The 24,723-nt window shown below is 35.9% G+C and overlaps 1 protein-coding gene across 1 annotated transcript in view; it reads right to left on the bottom strand.

The window, feature by feature from the left end:
- The window catches only part of Prp3 (pre-mRNA processing factor 3), a 54,097-nt gene that overhangs the window by 11,443 nt on the left and 17,931 nt on the right, over positions 1-24,723 (bottom strand). The window contains exons 4-11 of the mRNA XM_081736084.1: positions 21,441-21,641; positions 15,319-15,495; positions 14,261-14,449; positions 11,813-11,976; positions 9,204-9,292; positions 6,873-7,015; positions 4,087-4,301; positions 1,142-1,288 (exon numbers count right to left, since the gene is read on the bottom strand). Coding sequence (XP_081592210.1) covers positions 1,142-1,288; positions 4,087-4,301; positions 6,873-7,015; positions 9,204-9,292; positions 11,813-11,976; positions 14,261-14,449; positions 15,319-15,495; positions 21,441-21,641 — 1,325 coding nt within the window. The remainder of the gene's footprint in view (positions 1-1,141; positions 1,289-4,086; positions 4,302-6,872; positions 7,016-9,203; positions 9,293-11,812; positions 11,977-14,260; positions 14,450-15,318; positions 15,496-21,440; positions 21,642-24,723) is intronic.

Genomic DNA, 24,723 nt, shown 5'->3' with positions numbered 1-24,723 from the left:
AACTGGCGTCAAACGCCGCTGCGAGGGGGCGGAAGATATGCCAGGCCTTTGGTGAGAATGTCGTGATTACGCGTACAGTGCAGCGGTGGTTTAAGAAGTTTAAGGACAATGACAAAACACTCGAAAACGCATCACGTGCCGGGAGACCAACAAATGCACAAAATGAAGATCTTCAAGCAAGAATTGAGGCGAATAGTGGTCAGACGTGAGGAACTGGGGCTATAATTCAGGTGATGGAGAAACCATTCGGCAGCACCTCCATCAACTTGGGCAGCATTACAAGTTGAGTCGATGAGTCCCACATGATTTGACTCCGAGCCAGAAGGGAACGCGAGCAGACGCCTGTGTTTCTTCTTTGTCTCGTCTGAGGAAGCAGCCATTTCTGGATAGGGTGTTGACATGTGATGAGAAATGGGTCCTGTATAAAGCTCCATGGCGCCTGTCATTATTGGTTAGCACTCCATGAACCGGTTCCAAAACAGCCAAAACCAGCACTGCACGAGAAGAAGGTCTTCCTGTGTATTTGGTGGACTGCTCGCGGCATCGTGCATCAGGGACTGCTACCAGCTGGTCACAGCATTCATGAAACTATGTACTGTCAGCAGTTGAGCTGCGTTCAAGAAAAACTCAAAACTCTGGAGCCAGCATCTCTGAATCGCAAAGGGAACCTCATGTTACAGGACAACGTTAACCCCCACGTGGTTAGGATGATCCGGTACACCACTCTACGCCTTAGATGAGAAACACTATTGCATCCGCCATACTCCCCGGATATTGCACCGTCCGATTATCACCTGTTCCACTCCTTGGACAATCACCTTAGAGGACGCCAGTTCAAATCCGTATTGGAGATGCAAAATGCACTTGATACGTTCTTCGCTTCACGGTTCACCAAATTCTACCATGATGGAATTCATGGCCTTCCAGAACGTTGGTAGAAGGTCGTCGATGCTGATGGGGACTATTTTTGATCTTCTAGGTACGTCGTAAGTAACTTATCGATGTTCGAAGGTAGTGTGTGAAAAATCGACAGAACTTCCTTGCTTACCTTTATAGTTAGAAATGTCTACATTTCATCAGTTGAAAAATAACATGCTATTAAACTCCGGGGTATGCTAATTACTACAACAACTATAAATACCTTTTATATTTCTTCTGCTGTTTGGGTCCACCCTCAACAACAACGACATTACAGTCTTTGAAAAGAACGACACAGCCAGTCATGAACAACTGTTTTGCATTAGTTTCAACTTTAAACTTTTTAGAGGCATTCGACAGGTCCTTTACCCTGCAATTCACAAAGGTCAAGAAGAGAAAATACAGTTAATTTACATCATTACTTGCAATACATTAGTAAAGTAATTTTCTCACTCTTTTTCTGAATCCATTATAGCTTCGTGAAATTTTACGATGAAACAATATGCACTACAAAAAATTATAATCCTAACAACAAAAACCACTACTGTAATTTTAAAAACAGTAAATAAATGAATCATTATTAAAAAATATAATAATGAGAATGGCTGACACAGCATTATTAAATAAAATAAAAAATATCTTTATTACGCCTCTTTTGGGGTTAGTTTCTTCTCCGTATATCATGACTGACGAAGGGAACAGAAAAGTTCCTGAATTTTTTCACAGGATAAGTATTCATGCATAATATAGCTTTTATTATTATTATTATTAAAGGAGTCAATTCTCTATCAGTTTACATTTTCCTTACAATTAAACGATATTTTATAACAGTCAGCAAAACTTACCATATTAACCTGACTATAAGTCACCCCCTAAAATTTGAAGGAGCAGAAAAAAAAAAAGACTATACTGAATACGAGTGGAGGTAAGAAATGAAAATATCGGTAATCAATTATCGGCAAATTCAGGGGAATATAATTGGATATGTACATATTTTATTTTAGACTTGATGATGCTTACTTCTCTGCACGATCGTTCATTCTGGCGATAAACCATTACATCCACTAAATTAGAAATGAATACCGGTATAGAGAACAATGAACACACCCTTAATGCTAAAATCAAATAGTACGTTGACGAATACTGACAGTTTCGACAATACTATTGTTAGATAACATTACTGTATCTACAATGCGGCCAGTTTCTACAACACTATTGTTGCATTATCGGTAATTCAAAATGAGACATCAACACATTTTTAACAGCATACGATGTGACAAAATGAAATTATTATTATTATTATTATTTAGTTTGCCCTAGTTATGTCTTTTAGGCTAAAGAAGAAGAGTGATTAATGAAAGCAAATGACTGCGAAATAAATTTCTTGTACTCCTCTCACCAGGAATCGAACCCAGAATTACGTGTACCAAAGGAACATGAACTATCCACTAGACCAGCAGGGAAGGCTAGCATATAATATGATGAAAAGTCACAATTTTCTGTAACGCCACGAATATAAGACACATTCTATTTTTTTTTACAATTGGAAGCCCTTCCCCATTGGTCCAGTGGTTCGCGCGTGCGTCCTTAGCCCACGTGGTCCCGGGCTCGTTTCCCTGTAGACCAGCATTAACAACTTAATTCAAAATCATTCACTTCCATTTATCACCCGTCTCGTTTAGCCTAAAAGACATAAGTATCTATAAAAATTTCATATGTTAAACTTTTTTCAATATAAATTTGCATAAAACGTGTGGCTTATATTCAGGTCATTACGATAATTCATTTATGTCAGTCTTTCCCATTTAATGGTCCGCGGAGTCCTAGAGGTCCATGGAACACATTTAGAGAGCTTATTTACATTTCATAATTTATAAAAGATTAATAATGCCCTGTGCGTGGTACGCTAGTAACATATATGAAGGTCCATTACTGAATAGTTAATATTGCTACCAATCTCTCAACTACTATTAGTACGCAGATACCAAAAATTAAAGGAGTAGAGTCTGTACCATGCCTTCAAAATAAAAAAGGGGGTCCGCTACTCTGAAGTAATGGGAATCACTAATTTATATGATACGATATACGAAGTTCTAACACTTAGAAACCAATAAATTTAATTATGATATTGTAAAATATCGAGCTTCGTATTGAGACTCAATTAATCATATTATATACAACGTTTCCTTAAAGTAATAATAAAAAAAAAAAAGAAAAGAAAACAAAGAAAAAAAGGTAAACGAAACTAAGCAGTATTCTATATATTTATTTTAGGATTCTAGAATAAACAATACTAAAGTAGTTTATTCGACTTCAATACATTAAAAACTGTTGCGTTCGTAAGATAGTCAAGATGAAGTCATATTTATGTATGCAGCATCGTTTTTTTGAAGAAAGAAAAAAAACTATAAACTCAAAAATCAGCAACTACTACACTAGGATTCCAAAATCAGCAATTGCTGATTTGAAATTCTTATTATTCATTTTTTTAAAAATGATACATACATTAATAAATCCTATAATATTATTAGTATTTAACGAAAAAAATGTCCACAGATGAAAGAAACAAATACCAATGTTTAGATCGCATTGAGATGAGCAAAATGATATCAGTAAGTGTAAATCCATAGTATAGATTTTATTATTATTATTATTATTATTATTATTATTATTATTATTATTATTATTTTTTCATTATGAGATTAGCAAGATGACAGTACATAGTATGGTTGAGATATGACCTCAGGTTATTGATTCTTTAAAATCTGTTCAACTGTAATATTTTTCTAACGATAAGGCGCATACATCAATCGACAGACCATATACAGCTGAACAAAATGAATGATAGACCTGAGTATATTCTCATTCATAGTTTTCGAGACAGTGAAGAAAAGCACTAAAAAGCGTGTTGTTCATTTTCTTATTGCATCTTCTGTTGTTTAGTTTTCTTAACAGTGACGAACGAACACCTAATAGTAACGTACATATAAAAATAAAACCTACTCAAGTTAGCAGATCCCAATAAGAAATTAAATGGCAACTATAACATAACAATGAGAAACAACAAAACTTCTACTTCTTGCCACACTGAAATACAAAGGAATATCAATTTGAGAGAGCCTGATGCATGTCAGAATATAAATCTTTACAGTTTTACTTTATTGTTACCTATAGACAGAAACGCTGACTCCTAGTGACGTATCTTCTTTCAATTTTCTAACTTTCTTCTCTCTTCTTTGTTCCGCTGTAAGTTTCCGTGCTGCGTTTGCTTCTTCGTGGGCCTTCTGACGTTTCGCCATTTGTTCTCGAACATGAGATTCTATTTTGGTTGGATCCTGCACAGCTTCTGTGCCCAAAACTCGCATTAAATTAGACATCCTAAGCTATAACGAACAAAACAAACAAAAAAGGAAAAGAAATAAATAAGATAAAACTAATAATACTGTTATTTTAACAATTAATAGATTCCTGTGTTTACATGAACCTGATTCGGTAAGCCAAAGCATTCTTAGCTTCAGCGTAATCATTAATATAATACCATAAAAATCTTTAACCTTTTAACATTCGGGTGTTTAATTTTATCGAAAATATGGAATACCGAATATACTCGTGCTAATTTGTGTCTAGCAGTAAGTATTTTAAAATGACGATTATATTTCTGTATGTTTCTGCCAGATACTGCTGTTGAAGTTGTTTAAGTGTCTTTCCAGTAGATGTCACTGTAATCACCTCTATTCAACATTCCAGTTTGTTTTCGTCTGCAGCTGTGGTTGTGGTAAAGCAAATTCTGGCGCTTTCGTTTTCTCCCATGTTTCTTGATGATATTCCTCCTGTTTTGGGACAGTACAATGATGAAGAGATTGACATTGAGTTTAACTTACTTTCATAGGTAGTTTCATTCTGAGCACGAGTATACTCGGGATTTTAAGTGCTTTTCAGATGAATGTATCTCATTGCTGAGTTGTCAATAATCAACATTATCATCGCCATTTAATACGTTCGTAACTGATTATTTCAATTGAGTAATGAAAGTAATACATTAAAATCGACACTCCTTTCTGATGAAAATCTGGATATTAAAGGTTAAGAAAACTTGCAAATGATACTGTATACGCATTAGCATTAAGGACATGTAATATTGTTGTCTACAGAAGTCCACTGAATATACTGGACAAAACGGTTAAAATAATCAAAACTTCAAAACAACCAACAAATAGTACAAGAAATTTTATGATTTATAATTTTAATACTTATGCAACACCGAGATTATGAAGGATGAAACTTACAATTAAAAGACGTTCGAGCTACAACTCAAGATCTGTATCGACGTGTTATACTTCCAGCAGAGGTCAACACTGAGACAACATTTACTGTGATTTGAAAATAACATTATGAAATCAAATTATGCACCATTTTGTTCAATAATCTGCCATTTTCCCGGCAACACCATGATCTCGTCGCTCGCTACAGAATTTCCACTTTGAAAAATGTGACAGATGGTTCTCAGAGGCCTCTTTGGAAACTAACTTAAAACCATTTAGGAAGTTCTATATAGACTGAAACAAATGGTAGTTTGACCTCTGGGCTATACAGTGTACATTGAAACCTTCCAGCCAAGTTCTCCCAATTTCTGACGGGTCGTTAAAGACGTGTGCGGTTCGTAGTTGTTAGCGTTGTAAACAACACCCTTTCTGTTGATCATTTCCAGCAGTTTCTTTTGAATTGTTACATGCGGTGAGGTGAGGTGATTTTAGTTGAGCGTTCCGTTCAGCAGCGAGGCTATATGAGACGTGGACCTACTGATTAACGTGGAATCCGAACCACATGAGCTCCCGCCAGGAATCGAACCCGGGTCTCCCACGCCAAAGGTGCGTACGCTAACCGCTTATCAATTGTTACATGCATTCGCGGTACTTGTCGATAGTACAAGTCCAAGTCTATCGTTCTGCCTAGCGGCAGCAGTTCATGGTGCTCGATGCCCTTCTAATTCCACTAAACTCACAACAAAAGCTACCTGGGAGTCAATGTGGGCTTTGCTACACATTGGACAGCTTCTCTTCGCTTTGATTACAATCTTTTTCACACGCTGCTATCCATTTTTCATCATTCGTGATCAACCGTTTAAAAAATAGTTCAATTTTGTTGGTCAAGGAGTTTCGCACATCTTAACTGGGCCACAAAACGTGTTCAGTTAAAACTTCAAGAATAAAGAGTGTATATTAATAATTCATAATTTAAACGGTGGCTCCAAACAATGACTGGTGATCTTCTAATTACTAACTGAAATATATGAAAGAAAGAGAGAAAGAAGAAAAAAGTGGCCACACTTTTTGTGAAACAATACAGTGAAAACGGTGAATTTTAAATTAGTCACCAATCCGTTTTACAGAGAAGTACTCAAAAAACATTTTCGACTCATTTTTCAATTACCATAAACTGGCTTGTTTAACGAAATCAAAAGTCTCAAATACATTCATTTAAAGCTTCAATTCAAACAAATTTTTATCTTTTCGCTCTAACAAATTAAAATACTAATTGTTAATACATTTTCAGAAACACATTGCTTATGCAGGTAAGTACACCTCTTTAAATTGGACCTACAATTGTGTAAAATATACATTTGGTATGAAAACACTGAAAAATATTGCCAAACTCCACTCGAAACATGATTTTGGGTTCAATTTGTAGAAGATATACTTACCCGCATAAGTAAAATATCAGAGTAAACAAACTATCTATTCAACACAAAGATAGAACTTTATATGTAATTCTATGTACAAGTTGCGTAATAAATGAAATCAGTAGAATTTTATGACTACTTATTTACAGTCTCTTATATGCTATTCGGATATTTACTGAATGTTTCCACAGAATTTTATTTTCATGCAGATGTGTAATTAAAAAATACGCGAACATGATAACTATTATTAAAAATATTGTATAAGTAATAGCACCTTTGGTTCAGGTGGAGGTTCCAAACCTAATCGAATTTTTTCTTGTTCTTCTTTCCATGCCTCTCTTCTGTTTTGTCTTCTTAATTTTTTTCGCTCTTTTTTTGTTAGGAACACAGGCATATATACAGGTTTCAAAGGATCGGCTGAAAAAAAAAAAAAGGTATAATCATTACTCAATAGACAATGTGACTGCTCATTAGTACGGAAAGTAACATCTGAACTATAAAGTAAAGTGTCTGTGAATTTCTTTCCCCAAATGATGTACTTGCCAATGGAGATATATCCCAAGACCCATCCAAGTTTGTAAATTGGATGGCAAAAACACACTGTTGTAATACAAATACATTGTATCGAGTTATATAGTATATTTTACTTATAATAAAACTATAAGTCAAACAAAATAAAATGCAGAAATGAAACTTACAGAAATGGGACGGGATTTTTTTTTTTTTTTTTTTAATTTATGACTATATTAGAGAGTTTGGATTTACCAGCTCTTTCTACATATTCTCTTAACTTTGTCTATAGCTTTAATTTCATTTCTTATTTTTCGTAAGTCTTCGCTGCTCTATCCGAAGATTAATATCCATTTTTTCCCTTTTTTTTTAAAAAAAAAAAGGAAGAAAGATAACTTCGGCATGAAAAATTATCTGCAAGTCTATTGAAAATGTTAAGTAACACCTTCCATATTTAATTGACAATTCCTGTGTTACCTACAAGTGACACTACTTCGAGCGTATGTAACTTGTTCTCGTTTAGCTGACACTTAGTTTTCAGTTTCAAAAGGTGAAGAATTATTTTTAAACAAACAATTGAATGGCATTAGTACAAGAGGACCACCTACCGGGAGCATTTGCACTTATGTTTTAAAGATGCCAGCGGTGAAAGTTGACATAAAGAACAGATGAACCGGAAATAGTGTTTCTACAAGTCACAGAAGGTAAGCTGGTGTGATTTAGGTATTATTGTTTTTGTTGATGTATGATGTAGTAATTCTTATTTTGAGTGGTACAATCAACTGTTGTTATTCTGGATCCGTGGAACTTCTGATATCAGCTACAGGTGGCACTGGGATATAGACCTAAATTTCGTACTGTGAAATGGAGACAGCAACACATGTAACCTGAAATATTATTTGGTCTTTCTATTTTATGTTCTGTTCCATATCTCTATTATTTCAAAAGCTATTTATTTGGAAACTTATTTTTGTTAGTGTTTGTGATCGTTTGCTTGTATATGGTTATGTGAGAAATTTTCAAATATATGTGCACATTTTACACAAACATTTTTCCTGCTACTTTTTAAATTGTATGCAGCTATTGGTATTGTATGGTACAAATCTCCATACCACACCAATATGTGTGCGCTTCCATGTCAGTTTGAAAAGGTATGTGTATGTAAATTGATATGTAATAAGCCAATAATTTTAATCTATGTTGTGCACAAAATCTCCTACCAGTGAGCTCGGACACTTTGTGGGATTTATTTTCCGTCTCATTTATATTCTTTGTTTGATATCCTCGTCCAAAACAGGTTTTCCAGGCCTCATCCAGCCTTATATCAAATGAGTATCTTAGAGGTGAAGGTGGCTGGAGTATGTGTGTTGACCAAATTACCTCCTCCTAAAGCCAGGTCAACAAAAAATGCCTTTCTCCTGCGCCTTTCATGGCCTGTCCGCATTTGTGGGGGAACACAAGTACTTTATACTTTGTCATACTTTTATTTAAAATAATTACACTGATTCCCGACAGTTACGATATATATATATCGTTCTATTTCTTTCTGAAGATAACTATAACACTGGATAAGACAGCGGAGACAAAGACAAATCTGATATGAATCAACTACTTCCAAGAGTTTTAGGGTCTTCTCTTCAGTTGAATATTATTTCTTAAGAATAATAAAATAAAAGTTTCAAATGTTAGCAGAATGTTATATACACCCTAAATTTGATATGAATCATAAAATGTTTACTGAACTGCTTATAATCTTGAAATTGTAAAGATTTAAAGTATATTTTCTGTAATGTATGTTTTCAATTTCGAAGAAAGCTTGCCAAGTATGTTACAGATCACATGAAAAATATTTAGTTATACGAAAATAATATTAAAATTTCATATTCCTTGAATTTACATATATGAGTTACCTTGTACGCGTAACTCCCAGTGTCACTTGTAGGTCATATCATGATACCAGAATACCCAAGTACAAAGTTTTCAAAATAATAATATGTATTCAAGAGATCCTAAATAAACACTTTTACTTGAAATAAAATCTTATAGTCATCTTAATAAATAACACTATGGGAACTGAAGGGTTATAATTACTTACTTGGTGGCCTCATCTGAGTAGGGTGTTCTACCAAATTAGTTACTGCTTCTACTTTTAAAGGTACATCATCGTTCTTAGCTGCTGCATAGCTGTAAAAAGAAGTATATTTCATTACTTCTTATAACTAACTTACGAAAGACTTAAACTAACTCAGGTTTTGTTCGTAATGTACTGCTGCAAGGTTACACGATCACTTCCTTACATTGTGTATTTGTCGCCCTTTTGACATTATTCTGAAACTCTTTTGCTCAAAACCGAATTAGTGATATTATAGAAATATGAGCTTTTATGTTTGCCTTTCCACTCAAAAGCACAAAAATATTTTTACTTCAAATATACGAGTATTCGTGGCTCTTATTTAGAAATTACAATAAAAGTGTTACATATAAAAGAATAATGGTAAAACAAGATAAAATGAGAAAGGAGGAGAATAATAATAATATTCTGACCAGGAAACTTGCCGTAGATATACACAAGTCATTGCGTCAACGTAAGTTAACAAGTTAACATAACTATATTGATATATTAAGAATGACTATGGCATTTTAGAGATCGGCTTTTAAACTGTTTAATATATAATTACTTTTTAACTCATTACATGGGGAGAGGAGTAAAGTTCATTAGTTTTTCCCTAACTGCTAGTACTATTGGAGTAAGAATTTCATTGTGAGGTAGTACGCAAAGTTTCCTACACCCACTAGTTATGGGGAAAACCAGATCATCATTCCCACATTTTATCCAAAATTTTCACGTCTTGATTTCCCTGGGATTCAGCCAGATTTTAGTTGCCTATATGATAGCCCATTAAGAAATAGTTGATTCATATACATATTTTTTATCACTATTATTATTGCCTTATTTGTTTGTTTATTTATTTAAATTTAGTGTTCCTTTTCAACACCAAGGCTATACGAAACACGGATTTAAGACAAGATGAAATCTGAACCAAAATAACACGTGCAATTGTCAATGCTATCCTATTGGGAATCGAACCCCGGACTACATGCACTAAAGGCGCACGCAAGCGCTAGTCATTAGACCAGCACGGAGAGCTATTATTACCAGACGACGTAAAGAAGAGTATTAAATAAGGAGTGACGGTTATAGTTATTTTTCTCTTGTATTTTCCGAATCGTTTGTTCTATCAGAATGAAATGTTATTACTGAGTAGTTTTTACACCTCTCTACATTCATTATGAGGCCGGTACTACAGATTTCCATGCCTTCTTTTTCATCAAAAATTTTCTATTTTGAACACTATCTCACAACTTCATATATTTAAGCTTTTTATTTTTCGTATGGGACCCCAGAAGAAGAATTATTAAACTGAAGTAATTATATCCTCCAGAGAGCTCTAGTCTTTCACTCATATCTTTATAATTGCTTGATTAATTGGGATTAGATTTGATTATTGGGTAATACTCGATAGTCTATTAGGCAACTTGTTTATGTCGACTAACCCACCTACTCCGCAACTTAAAGTCATTCGCACTTTTCATTTTTCATATTTGTCAAGGCGACGATTCAGTGTTCTGCTCAAGTAAATTGTTGAAAACAGTAATGTATGTAGAGCCATTTGTGGTAACAATGAAAACCACAGAACTGAAGTAGGCGGTTTCCCTTAAATTTTATATTTAAAGTGCTGTTACCCTAAAGTTCAGCCAATTCTTCCGCCTGTTTTAATGGTATATATATATATATAGGCTGTTGCGAAATGCCATTTATAACGCTTAAAGGATGAATCTATGCATAGAAACAAACCAAAAAGTCAATATATAAAAATGCTGCAGTTATAAACCACCTAAACATCGGAAAATTAAGCTTGGGGTGCCATAACGCAAATACACGCCAGAGAAAGCGGTGATTTCACAGGATATGACACCTTTAGTTTTCAAAAATGTCAAAACCAAGATGAATGGGATTCTCTCGCAAGGGATTCTCCATTTCGACCTACTTTTACTTCCACGATATTCCACAACACCTTTCCTTCCTTTGGGGAATCCCTTGCACACGTTCCCATTCATCTTGATTTTGGCATTTGAAAACTAAAGGTATCATACTCTATAAAATTCACCTCACTGCTTTCTCTAGCGTCATTGGTGTTTGTTTATAGTGTCTGAAAGTTATTTTTCTTCGATATTTTGGCGTCTCATAACTCGGAAAGGATGAAATCTGCGGCATTTTTGTACATAGATTTTGTCTTGTTTTCATGCATAGGTTCACCCCTTAAGCGTTATAAACGGTATTTTGCAACAGCTTATATATAAATCTCTACCACTAAAAGAAAGAAATCTATTTATAGAGAAAAAGAACAATATATGAGTGATGATGCTACTCATATACAGGGTCCAGCAGGAAAACCTGGCTTTTTCAACCTGAAACGGAATCAAAGCAAGATATAAGTTGTAGGATACACACACAATTCATAAAGGTAAGGAAACGTTGTTGCAAAATAAATGAATATTTAAGTTTTAGTGTTAATTTCACCCAATTGTGACCATTATTTAGTTCATACTTTTTTTTATTTATTTAACACAAAGATTAGTCTCCAGACAAAATACCTTTTTCTTCGTATTGGGATACAAAAATTATAAATATAGAATACTTACTTATTTTCATTCTCAAGAATAACTGAATCCCACCATTCCACATTAGGTATTTCTTCATCTAACTGTTCTGCTTTTGGAGCAATGAGAGCTAATTTTGTAGCTGATGATATACCAGTTTTCTTTGCTATTTGAGAGATTTCATTCTGCAATTTTTCCAACTGAGACTGAAAGAATAAACAAAAACACTTAGATCAATTATGGCTATTGCTAAACAGAGCTAAACAGCTTGCCTGTTCAGTTGGCCGCTTCTGTAAATTGTCCCTACTTGACCTAAGTTAATGCCTCTTCAATTATTAAGGCATAAACAGATACTTACTACTTCTAAGCAGGTCAATTTTTACACATCAACAATGGTCAATGGTGGTGTACATGTAATACAAAGTTTGTCTGCAATCTATAGTGACGATTTTACGATGCACATACCTCAGAAAATTCCACCCATCACTACCGATGATGTTTTATTTGGTGGTCCTGGATTTTGCCTATTGACCGGTGTCAAAGTTTCTATTACAGAAGGGTGGCACGCAGTGTAGATAAGTCTAATCACAACTATCCTTTTTAACATACGTTTCACAGTCTGTCAATGGTGCGGAGTCTCTGATGTCAATACTCACGTGAGACCGAAGGCGCAAGGGAGGCATTCTGAAGTTTTAATGAAATTGGCTAGGTGAATAGCACGGATGTCAGTTCCTTCTGTCATTTTTAAAGGAGGAGGATCGCATAATGAGAGGTATGACTGGATGTCTTGCTTTGATGCAGCCATACCCAATTAATCCCCCCTCCCCCTTCCCTACAGACAAGGATATTCATAGTGATAAAATTAGTCTGATAATAATTGGAATTCACCTTGACATTTTTGGCGACATGGTATATCTTTAACTTCCCATTGTAACAAAAAGCGGCAATGATCATGAATCCCTTGCCGAAACTTCCCCCACATTTACAGTACCATTTTCGAGAGTCTAACACCAGGTTCACAATAAAACAAACAAACAAACAAAAATGATCTGTTACTTTTTTTTTTTTAATTTTTTTGCACACATATGCTTCACTGGTGTCATACTTCCAGCTGTCTTCCGCCAGATGGTGCTCGTAAAGCAGTCGATAATTCGTGTGACTTCTGCAATGTGCTTTGACCAGTAACAAGTTCCATTCGACGTTTATCCAACCTTGGATCATGATGAAATATAGTGTTAACTGTCTTATGTAATATTCGAACACGGTTTGCAATATCTCTCTGTGTACCTAGGTTCTTACTTGTAACGAAAGCCTCTGGTTAGTAGATAGTGTACGGCTCGTGTGGAGTCCCTGGTTCGATCCCAGCTCGCGCCAAGTGAACTTTGTGGTTGATAAACACCATGTGTATGGTTTCCTCGGGGTTCTCCCGTTTCCTCCCACTTTATTCCATCATTTCATCCATTTCTCATCATCACCGTCTTCTTTAGCCTAGCCACAATACTCGTGGGGCGTAAAACTCAAAAATTTCATTTTTGTACGGCCCGTGGCAGGAAAAAGCTTGTTTCTGCCCTAAAGGAATCGCTCCGCTTCTAGTCTTACCTGCCCCTTTTAACACATACGCTATATCATTCTTCAATGCAGCGAATCCAGGTCCCCTGCGTATCTCGATTATGGTACTACAGTGTGCCCGTAAAGTTGCGCAACCCAAAGTTTGATTGCGTATATCTTTTGAACCAAGAACGATAAAGGCATGAGATTTGAAACAAATATAAGCGTGTTCTATGTAAATATTTGAGATCATGACCAATGTTGGAATTTGTAAAGTTTTTATGTAGTGACGAAAGAAAGTACCGAAAGTGTAAAATGAAGAGAAATGTACAAAATGAAGAAAATCAATATTGTTGCAGAGAACTGATTTCCTGCGGGTGAATCCTTACGTATATGTGCAGTATACATCAACATTTATCCATTGGTTCGAAAATGTGACAAAGTTGATGCAGTGTTGCCATGCAAAAAGACTATTTAATGTAAGCCTGTAATTTTTTTTTTTGGCAGAAACGCAGCCCCTGGCAACACTGTTGTTGTAAACTTACTGTAACAAGTGTGTTTTAGGTTAATTAATGATAAGCAATGAGAATTTGCACATAATTGATAACCTGAGTTTTTATGCACCTGCCAGGTGGGTATTTCTCTTTATCGCAAATTTTTGAATATATATTTTACGGGTCAAAATAACTTCATAATCAATTACGAATACTTTTCACCCAACTCATCATAGAACATTATTTTAAATATTTTTTTCCCTTCCAAATTAATAATGCTCAACACTACTTCCTACCCGCACGGACAAGAGCGTATACATTTAACTTGTGCTGTAATTATGGACATTGCTTCGCATCTTGCTACTGTAAAGAATATCTGATCTATTGCTCAACACGTTAACGTAATTATTGCTTTTAGCTGCAAATCTATTAAAAATAAACAACTTACCTTCATTCTCATCCGAACGGCCAACTGCTGAAATTTTCCAGGCTCATGGAATCGAAGAGCACGTTTCCCTCTTATGGCAGGTTTTGCTCCTATTCTGGGATCGAAATAGCGAGTTTCGGAGAGATCTTCAACAACGCGCTCTTGGAGTTGCTGTCGAAATTCCTCTCTCTTTTTTGCTCTTATATTTGCCTAAATAAAATACACAAATCAGTTAATACAACAAAAATTAAACACTTCAACAAGAACATACCATATAATACGAAATATTCTCAATAATATAATTTACAGAAAATGTACTAGCAAGAAGACAAATAATTACTCTATTTGTCTTCAACTCTGCTTTTACCTTGTTACAGATGATATAAATAATTACGTCTTAAAGAGTTTGTCTACCTGGTACCTTCCATCATTTTTAAGTTATACACGGCTATTCTTTCTTTAGATCCAATTTCTTATTAACGATTTTTTTGCTTTCTATCATTCACTTCTCTAACGCAAAATAATTTCCCTATTTGGATACTGATAATCAAGTTATTAATTTATTGCTGTTAAAAGTTTAACACTTTTCTCAGCAGATCTCTGAGGTATAGATGCAGCATAATTAGCTTTAATTATTAGGTGTGAAGGCGAAACAAAGTAATAAAAAAGATAGGACCTGAGATAACAAGTCTGATGAGGACGATTGTCGGTTACACAATTATTATTAATATTTTGGACTTTGGTCAATTTAGTTTTATTGATACCGACGGACCGCAATGCACTGTAATTCTATAATTTGACCAAGTAACCTAAAAGTGATGACAGAATACATATGATGTTGATGACTTCTACGTTCACAAAGCCCCTGTCTGTTTTGATTACTCACGCTTTAATTAATATATTTAGTATTCACGTGCTTCTATTCGTCTTTGTTCCCTACGATTTATTAATTCTTTGAATAATGTTCTCATCTACTGATGTACAAACTATTCAATGTTATTTGATTCTGGATGTACACCAATTGATGTTTTTAATTATACAGTAACAACTGTATTACTGAATAAACTATATATAATTACCTTTAATGTTGGCATGCGGTGTGTAAGTTGGACTTCCTTTCCTGTGATATCAACGGTTCTGCCTTCTTTGTCAAGAATTAAAGGAGTTGGTTTCGCTTGTGATGGCCGAGCAGCATTGCCTTCTCCTAAACCTTGTGACATTAATCCTGTAGCTGATAATTTGGATTGAATTTGCGCCTGTGATAGAATATAAATCATTTCTGTAATCAATATATAAACAAAGTACACAGTATTCTTACACATAAATTAACTTCCATCAACTTTTAATAAAAGTTGTATAAATAAACTTAAAAAGATAAACTTTGCTTTGCTGTATCCTGTTATGGATTCATTCAAAAATGCATTTAAATAGTCGAACTTTCGCCGGCTGCTGTTAAGATTCTGAAGACAAAATAAGTAAGAAAAAAAGGGGTTAATGCACGTAAGATGGATGGGAATCAATTACTTAGGTGATAATCATATATACTCACATATTACCACTTGCAAACATCTTGAGATTTCCGTTATGTGTTTTCAGAGTTGGATTAGAGAGTTTACAGGGCTCAGTGTTTTACTGCATTGATTGATTTGGAGTTTAACGTTTCGTTCAGCACCAAGGCTATATGTGACCTGGACCTACAGCTTAACGCGGGATCCGAGCCACATGAGCTCCCACTAGGAATCGAACCCGGATTTTCCGTACGGAAGGTGTGTGTGCTAACCATTTACAGGGTTGATACTGAAATTCTGGTATTGACTTTCTTGGATTCCCACGACCCAGTAAGTAAATCTGGGATGTAATCCACAGATGTGAGCCACACAATTGAGCATGGTAGGATAGGGTAAGGTAGAGTAGGTTAGGTATGGTAGAAATGAAATCTTTAAGTTTTACACCTCACAATTATGTCAGCTAGGCTAAAGAAGACGGTGATGATGTGAAATGAATGAAATGATGGAACGAAGAAAGTGGGAGGAACATGAGAACGCCGAGAAAACCCAAGCACACAATGTTTGTCCACCACAAAGTTCACTTGGCGCGAGCTGGGATCGAATTAAGGAACCCAGACACTAGAGGTGAACGCTCTACCACTGAGCCACCGCAGCCCTAGCTATGGTAAAGTAAAGTAAAGTAGGGAAGGTAGGGTAGAGTAAAGTAGGTTATATTAGGTTAACTCATATATTCGGAATATGACACGTAACTTTTCTTTAAGTCCTGACGTTGCTAACACTATTATTTACGGTTAGAACTGAAAAAGGAAACTTTTTTAATTGGCCTCCATCATTCCTAATTTGGTGATTGATTTGGAGTTTAACGTCCCTTTCAGCAACAAGGCGTGAACCTACAGCTTAACGCTGGATCCGAACCACATGAGCTCCTACTGGGAATCGAAATGAAATCTTTAAGTTTTACGTCCCACGATTATGCCGGTTGGGCTAAAGGAGACGGTGATGATGAGAGATGAGTGAAATGAAGAAAGTGGGAGGAAACGGGAGAACCCCGAGAAAACCCACGAGCACGGTGTTTGTCCACCACAAAGTCCACACGGCGCGAGCTGGGATCGAACCAGGGACCCCAAGTACCGGAGGTGAACGCTCTACCACTGAGCCACCGCGCCCCCCTACTGGGAATCGAACCCGGATATCCCGTACCGAAGGTGTGTATGCTAACAATATACAAGGTTGACACTGAAATTCTGGTATTGATTTCCCTGGCTTTCCATGACCCAGAAGTAAATTTGAGATATATTCCACAAATGTGAGCCACACAATAGAGTAGGGTAAGGTAAGGTAGAGTAAAGTAGATTCTATTAGGCTGACTCATATCTGCGGAATCTGACCCGTAATTTTCCCTAAGTCCTGACGTTGCTAACACTATTATTTACGGTTAGAAATTGAAAAAGAAATCTTTTTAACTGGCCTCCACCATTCCCAGATCTGTCTAACCCTCTCCTTTTCATTTTTAAAATATAGTATAAGCTTACTTTTTTTTCTGTAAATACAATACTTAGTAGAGTCAAAATTCCTGTATTTGGAATACTATACAACACTAGTATCAAAAATAACTATAAACCAACGATACGTTTAATATTTCGGCATTCTGAATACACTCACAAACATACACAAGTATACATATATCATAATTTAGACTATCTCTGATTATCCACAACCAAACCCTAATTATTTTTTCCTTTTGTAGCCTTTGAATTTTTTATTTAGTTTGTTGATCTTTTTTCAAAGCTGGAAGTTTTAACATTTTTCGATGTTTCTTAAGCTTTTTTATTTCTAAAGATAGTTTCCTTTTTTCAGCTTCTTTCTTATCATCATTTTTTTTTTTTTTTTGAACTTATGTTGATTCTTTGAGGCATCCTTCAACTGTGGGCAACAGCAACAGAAAAGTGAAATATACCAGAATTACCTAATTTTCGGCATCTTTTGAAGCATTTTCCTGAATCGTTTTAATTTCCCTGACTTTCAAGGTCAATGTGAATCCTGATATAGCCACGAGGGACTCTATAAGGACACTGGATTGGTTTTTCTATTGTACATTGATTTTCTGGGATCTTGGAACGAACTCCCTCTCTCGTTTCCACGCATGTTTCAAATTGAATTTACGATTTTCGGCTGACAGCTACTGCCATCCAGCTAACAGCCTTCTTTGTGAACTCTCCGTGATATAAGGCATTTTTAATTACTAAATGATAACGAATGATACTGGGCGAACTATTGTGATGCTTTTCTAATTATCATTCTAATCATTTAATCTATTTTATACTTGCAAGAAACAAACAAGAAAAGAAAAGAAAAAAAGAAATAAATTTTGTTAAGGATCATGGAGAGCTTTCAATTCAATGTTAACTGAGCTAACTTTAATGACTACTAGTACAATCCGTTAGATTCTTAAAATACTAAAGTTATCTTTCATTAAAGGAGTAACAGATCACCACAAAGATATAATCCTACTAGAAGACTTATTAGTATTATTAAGTATTCTGTTTGTCCACGGTTCTGGAGTTTTTTTTTTCCCTTAGGTTCGGGTTTGGAAAGGTTTCTTCCACGTTTCGATCTTCAGCTTCCTCTTTTAACTTCGAATACTTTCTTCTATTTTCCAAATCACTGATCAGAAGTGTTCGTCTTCTTCCAACTTTGCGATTTCTATCTATCTTTCCCTCTATGGTAGTATGAATAATTCGCAAAATGTGCTCAGTCCAACTGCACTTCCTAGGAAGGATGTTGGCTAAAAGATTCCTCCTCTTTCCTACCCGTTTCAAAAAAAATCTTCATTTGTTTCTCTAATTAGAAAATCTAGAAAGACTCAAATTTCATAATGGTGTTATCTTCTTTAGGAGTATTTTCTTTCCTTCTATTTGATATATTTCTTAACTTTATTTCTCAGTGATAAATTTCTCTCTAGTTTCTTAAGGTCCTTAATACCACTGCAGAGAACACTGCACGAGGAATTTCTAACGATACAAGAAATAAAGACACAAATGTTGATCGAAATAAAAGGGTAGACCACAATCTCGCACCACAGACAGATTACAAGAACTGTTCAGTTTTCATGGGTTGGCTTTCTTTTCGTTTTTCAAATAGTTACTAATTTACAACTTTTTTTCTTCCTCGTTGCAAGTGAATCAAGTTAACTGTTGAGAAGGTAGAAATCATATTGCTGTGTGGACGTCAAGGGTACACCCAGAGGAAAGTCGCATCGGAATTCAATCGACAGTATCCGGATTACGAGCCAGTAGCAAATGCCACTGTCGGTTAGTTGTTACAAAAATTTAAAACAGCAGATAAAAGCAGCGGAAGCGCCCGATCTGAACGACCAAGGAAATCAAAATATTAGGATGAGCCATAAATAACTTCCGTTTTTTATCAGACATTTATTTTGCTTTCATTAAATAACAAAATTATATTAATTTATTATGTATTCACTATTATTACGTATGACCTCTCATCTCCTTGCCAACTTATCAATTCCTTCCTTGTAAAATGTGGCTGGTTTGGACTGGAAGAAATTTTCAACACTCTGACTGACTTGCACTTCAAAATTGAAGATTTTTCCATTCAAACCTTCAATTTTGAAGTGCAAGTCAGTCAAATATTGAAAATTTTTAAACTTTTTTCCATTCAAAAAATATTCTAAGAAACAGGAAAGGTGGTAGTCTCTCAGGGCAAGGTCAGGGAGTAAGGTGGGTGTGCTAAAACAAATCATCCAAGCTCAACAATTTTTTCTTGAGTCACCTTGCTGTACGTGGTCGCGCATTTTCATGCAAAAGAATTACGTTTATGCGATTGACGAGTGTAGGACGCTTTTCATGGAGCTTTTCTTTCACACTGCAGCTACTGAACGTATGTATCTACAGTAATCGTTAAATTTGACTTCAACAACTCGTGATGAATTATACCTACGGAATCCCACAATAAACACAACAAAATCTGTTTTTCATGAATGCTTGTTTTCGAATATGGCAAGGATGGTTGATCCTTACCAAGCCATTGTCTTTAGCGAGCGATATTGTCACAGGTAACCCATTTTTCATCGCCTGTTATAATATTGTTTAAGGCTCGATTTTTACCCGTCAGAGCAGACTTGTGAAGATTGACATCGATCTTCTTTATTCAGTTCACTGAGATTGTAAGATAATCATACTCCTAACTTGTCGACTTTTCTTAATTTTTCCAAGTGTCGGGAGACAGCTGATTATGATGTATCTCTTGTTGATTAACGTGGATTTTGCTCCAATATTCCCTTTAAAAGGTTGTCGTTAAGGTCGGAACAACGTCCCGCCCTCGGTTCGTCTTTTAAGGTTTATATCCAGAACGGAATTTGGCAAACTAATTTCTAACTGCTGATCGGTTACTAGTCCTTCACCGTATACACTGCATATTTTTTCAGCTGTCGCCTTAGCACTTTTGCCTTGTTTAAATTCCCAAACCATCACATGACGAATATGCACTTTTTCACACTCAATTTTAGGAGTTAGGAACAACAGTTTAATTTACCGTGGACCACACAAAATAGTTATCAGAACACTAACTTATCTACTTCGTGAAAACAAAAACTTATTGTTCCAGTGACTTATTGTATGTAGATAAGAACAATAGATTCTACTTAGCTGCATTGGAAATTATTTATGACTCGACCTAATAATACTGAAGTGGTCCTTGCGAAGATGTATTCAAGCTCGCAGAAATCAACATGCCGTTTAAACCTGAAATTGGATATTCCCCGAACAACTTTCATCGCGCCTTAAGAAGGCACAAGTTTTACCCTTACAAGTTGCAATTACTACATCATTTGGCAGAAGACGATCCTGACCGTCAAGTGTTAATGTGAAAGTAATATCTAAAAAGACTCAGGATGAATGGATATTTTGAGCAAAATCATTTTCTCGGATTAAGCAAATTTTTACGTTAACGGAGTAGTAAGTGGCAAACCATACGTTACTGATTCGACCACAATCTGCATTGGTTAACTGATACAAAACGGCAAGGTACTGAACGCAACATGGTTTGGTGTAATCTACGGAAATACTGTACCGCTAACTCCTACTTTTTGAAGACAATTACTATGGAAACATATTTTGTAGTGTTAGGACACTCATTATTTCCAGATCTGAAAAGGATGGGTTCACAATGGCAGTGGTTTATTCAAGTCCGAGTACGATCCTATTACAGCTTCCACGTACGTCACTGGCTTGATGAGAACTTCAATCAACCGTATTCGTCGCAGGCGAACCGTCGAATAGATTTGCCGATCTCCTGATTTTATTCCAGTGGATTCTGTAGTGTGGAGCTGTTGAAGCCGAAGTATACAGCGTAAAGTTTAGATGAAGAGGTGAGTAAATTACTTAGGAGTGTAGTACTTTTTCGGCAGAATCGGCGACCAGCATACTACGTGATACGGCTCAACGCCTACAGATGTTTATCGCCAATGGTGGCAATTACATAGAATACTGTAATTCCCTGTGATGCGAATTTCTTATAAAGGTCAAAACTTTTAGCCCATTCTGTATAAGGACTGCTAAAATACTTACATACATACTTTAATACTTCCATTTTATAAGTATTTAAAAAATGAATAAGCTATTGTTCTTGTATAAGTACATGTAACTAAAAATCACATAAATATGGAAACTTACCTGAAGTTCAGCTATTTTCCTTGCCTTCTCCGCCCCTTGATGAGTGATAAATCCCATGTGAGCTATACCTGACTGGGAGCTGATTAATGCAGCTCTTTGGATACTTGAAGAAAGTGAGGGAGTGTCGCTGGATCGCAATACATTTAATGCTCTTTTACGTTCCTCAATCATTTTTTGAGCGTTTGCCATCATTTCCTTTATCTGTATACAACAAAAAATACACAATTAGGAAAAAAAATAGCTTTTTTTCTAAATTCTTCCTAAAAATTACAGATACATGATTTTTTTTTTCTTTCTCAATTCTGTAGACAGCAATATAATTGTTTCATACTTCAATTTCATTGTACTGTGACAGTTAACACTGTAGTGGCCTTATACATTTCTATAATTACTACTTCCACCTCTTATTCAATAATTAACATTGCAGTATTTCACTTTAAAGTGTCGATTGTGAGGATTCGCTGGATATCAGAAATTTGTCATATCTACTCTTTATTAAAAATAACAGAACACATGTTTCAGCCTTTCGATAAATTTCGCTCTTGAGGGGTAAAGGGAGGCCATTTCTATAACATCCAAATTTCCCTTTCTTCACTGAAAAATTGCCCAATGTGAGAATTTGCTTAAGTTGAAGATGTGAAGTTCGGTATATACATTCTTAATTTAAATAATGGAAGACGTGTTTCAGAGTTTTCGAAAATTCAGCTCTTAAATTGGGTCGATACGTCTCACATGATTTGACTCGAGCCAGAAGGCAACACGAGCAGACAAATTTGTTTCTTTGCTGTCTCGTCTGAAGAAGAAGCCATTTCTGGACAGGGTGTTGACATGTGATGAGAAGTGGATCCTGTACGAAGGTCCACGGCGCTGTCAGCATTGGTTAGCGTCCCATGAACCGGTTCCAAAACAGCCGAAACCAGCGGTGCACCAGAAGAAGGTCCTCCTGTGTGTTTAGTGGACTGCTCGCGGCAACTGTACCAACTGGTCAGAGCATCAATGCAACTGTGTACTGTCAGCACTTGAGGCATGTTCAAGAAAAATCAAAACTCTGGAGCAAGTACTTTTGAATCGCGAAGGGTCCTCCTGTTACAGGATAACGCAAAGCCCCACGTGGATAGGATGACCTGGGACACCATTCTACACCTCGGATGGGAGGCACTATTACATCCGCCATACTCCCCAGAGGTTGTACCGTCCGATTATCACCTATTCCATTACTTGGACAATCCCCTTAGAGGACGCCAGTTCAAATCCTTAGTAGAGGTACAAAATGCACTTGATACGTTCTTCGCTTCACGGTCACCAAGTTCTACCGCGATAGAATCCATGGCTTTCCAGAACGTTACAGAACGTCATCGATGCTGATGAAGACTATTTTTGATCTTCCAGGTACGTCTTAGGTGACATACCGATGTTCGAAGGTGGTGGGTCAAAAAGCGACAGAATTTCCTTGGTTACCTTTATAGTAGTAAATTCAACCGCTCCCGATTTTGGTAGTGTGTTGCGGGTTGTGATGATATGCTCTCTTGAGACACTAAATCGATTGCAAAAAACTGGTTTCCGCTACCTATTACCATTTTTGTTATATCGTGATAAGTGTTGAAACCAGAAATGGCTAATTTGCATCACTTCCTATTTGATTTGATCCGAAGATTTTGAGTTTAAGGTCCCTTTCAGCAGCGAGGTTATGTGAGACGTGGGCCTACTGATTAACGTGGAATCCCAACCACATGAACTCCCGCCGGGAATCGAACCCGGGTCCTTCACACTTAATATTTGAATAAAGGGTAATTGACGAAGATGAACATATCGTTGGGACAATGAATCAATTGCAGAAAATCGTGTCTCGATATCTCTTGCTGTTTTTGGTCTGTGGAAATCAGTACAGAAACCGAAATTAATATTGAATTTAAACTACTTTTGGTTTTAGTATAGCACTAGCATCAATTACTCGCTTCGCTGGGTTAAATTAAGAAAAAAAAAATAGTAATATGTCCCGATAGTCAGTCACTTTTTACTATTACTTAAGCGCTCTTTGATATAGGTCATTTTCAATGATTTTTATATATCCCTCTCCCCTCCGGATGTTGCGGGGCACGGCATCAGAAATGTCATTGTTCATCTCAGAGGCCCCGAACACTATAGATTCGACACTAATATCGGTCATTTTCGATCATTTTTAAATGTCTCTCCCCTCCCCAACTTTAAATTACACAATCAAAGTGATATAATAAAATTCATCTCAGGTTTAAACTTCATCTAGGTTGTAAATTTGATCGGTCCAGTGGTTTAAGAGTTATTGTTTTATTTATCCTTATATATATATATATATATATATATATATATATATATATATATATATATATATATATATATATCCCCCTCCCCTAAGTTCTACCGTCAAAGTGAAATGATAAAAAAAAATCAGGCCCGTACCTCATCTATGTTAAAAATTTGATCGAAATTAATAGTTTGGTTCAACACTTAAGTTTTATTTAGTTTTAGCTCCCTCTCCCCTAATTTCTATCTTCAAGTGAATAGATAAATACCATTGCAGGCCCGAATCTCATCTCTACTGAAAATTTGATCGAGATCGGTTGGGAGGTTCATGAGTGATGAAGTCACAAAGACAATCATTTTATTTTTTATTTTTTACATGTATCTCTCCCTTCCCTACTTTGCACCGTCAAAGTTAGATGCAAAGGACCGAACATCATCTATGTTGAAAATTTGATCGCGATCGGTTGGGTGGTTCAAGAGCTAAGTTTTATTTATTTTTATATATAAATATTCCTTCCCCTCCCACTCCCCTAGGGTCTATCGTCAAAGTAAATATATATATATATATATATATATATATATATATATATATATATATATATATATATATATATATATAAATTAAGGCCCGAACCTGTTGAAAATTTTATCGAGATCGTTCAGGTGGTTCAAGAGTTCTTAAGTTTTATTATAGATCTCTCCCTCCTCTACGTTCCATCGTAAAAGTGATATGATAAAAACGACCCCAGGTCCGAACCTGATATATGTTGAAAATTTAGTTAAAATCGGTCGGGTGGTTTAAGCGTGATGAAGTCACACAGTCGCTTTTATTTTCATGGGGGGCGCGGTGGCTCAGTGGTAGAGCGTTCACCTCTGGTGCTTGGGGTCCCGGGTTCGATCCCAGCCCCCGCCAAGTGAACTTTGTGGTGGACAAACATCGTGCTCGTGGGTTTTCTCGGGGTTCTCCCGTTTCCTCCCACTTTCTTCATTCCACCATTTCACT

The sequence above is a fragment of the Thermobia domestica genome, chromosome 13, assembly GCF_964235325.1.
Source record: "Thermobia domestica chromosome 13, izTheDome1.hap1.1, whole genome shotgun sequence".
In the NCBI taxonomy this organism is placed as follows: Eukaryota; Metazoa; Arthropoda; class Insecta; order Zygentoma; family Lepismatidae; genus Thermobia; species Thermobia domestica.
This window is presented reverse-complemented; position numbering and strand designations above follow the sequence as displayed.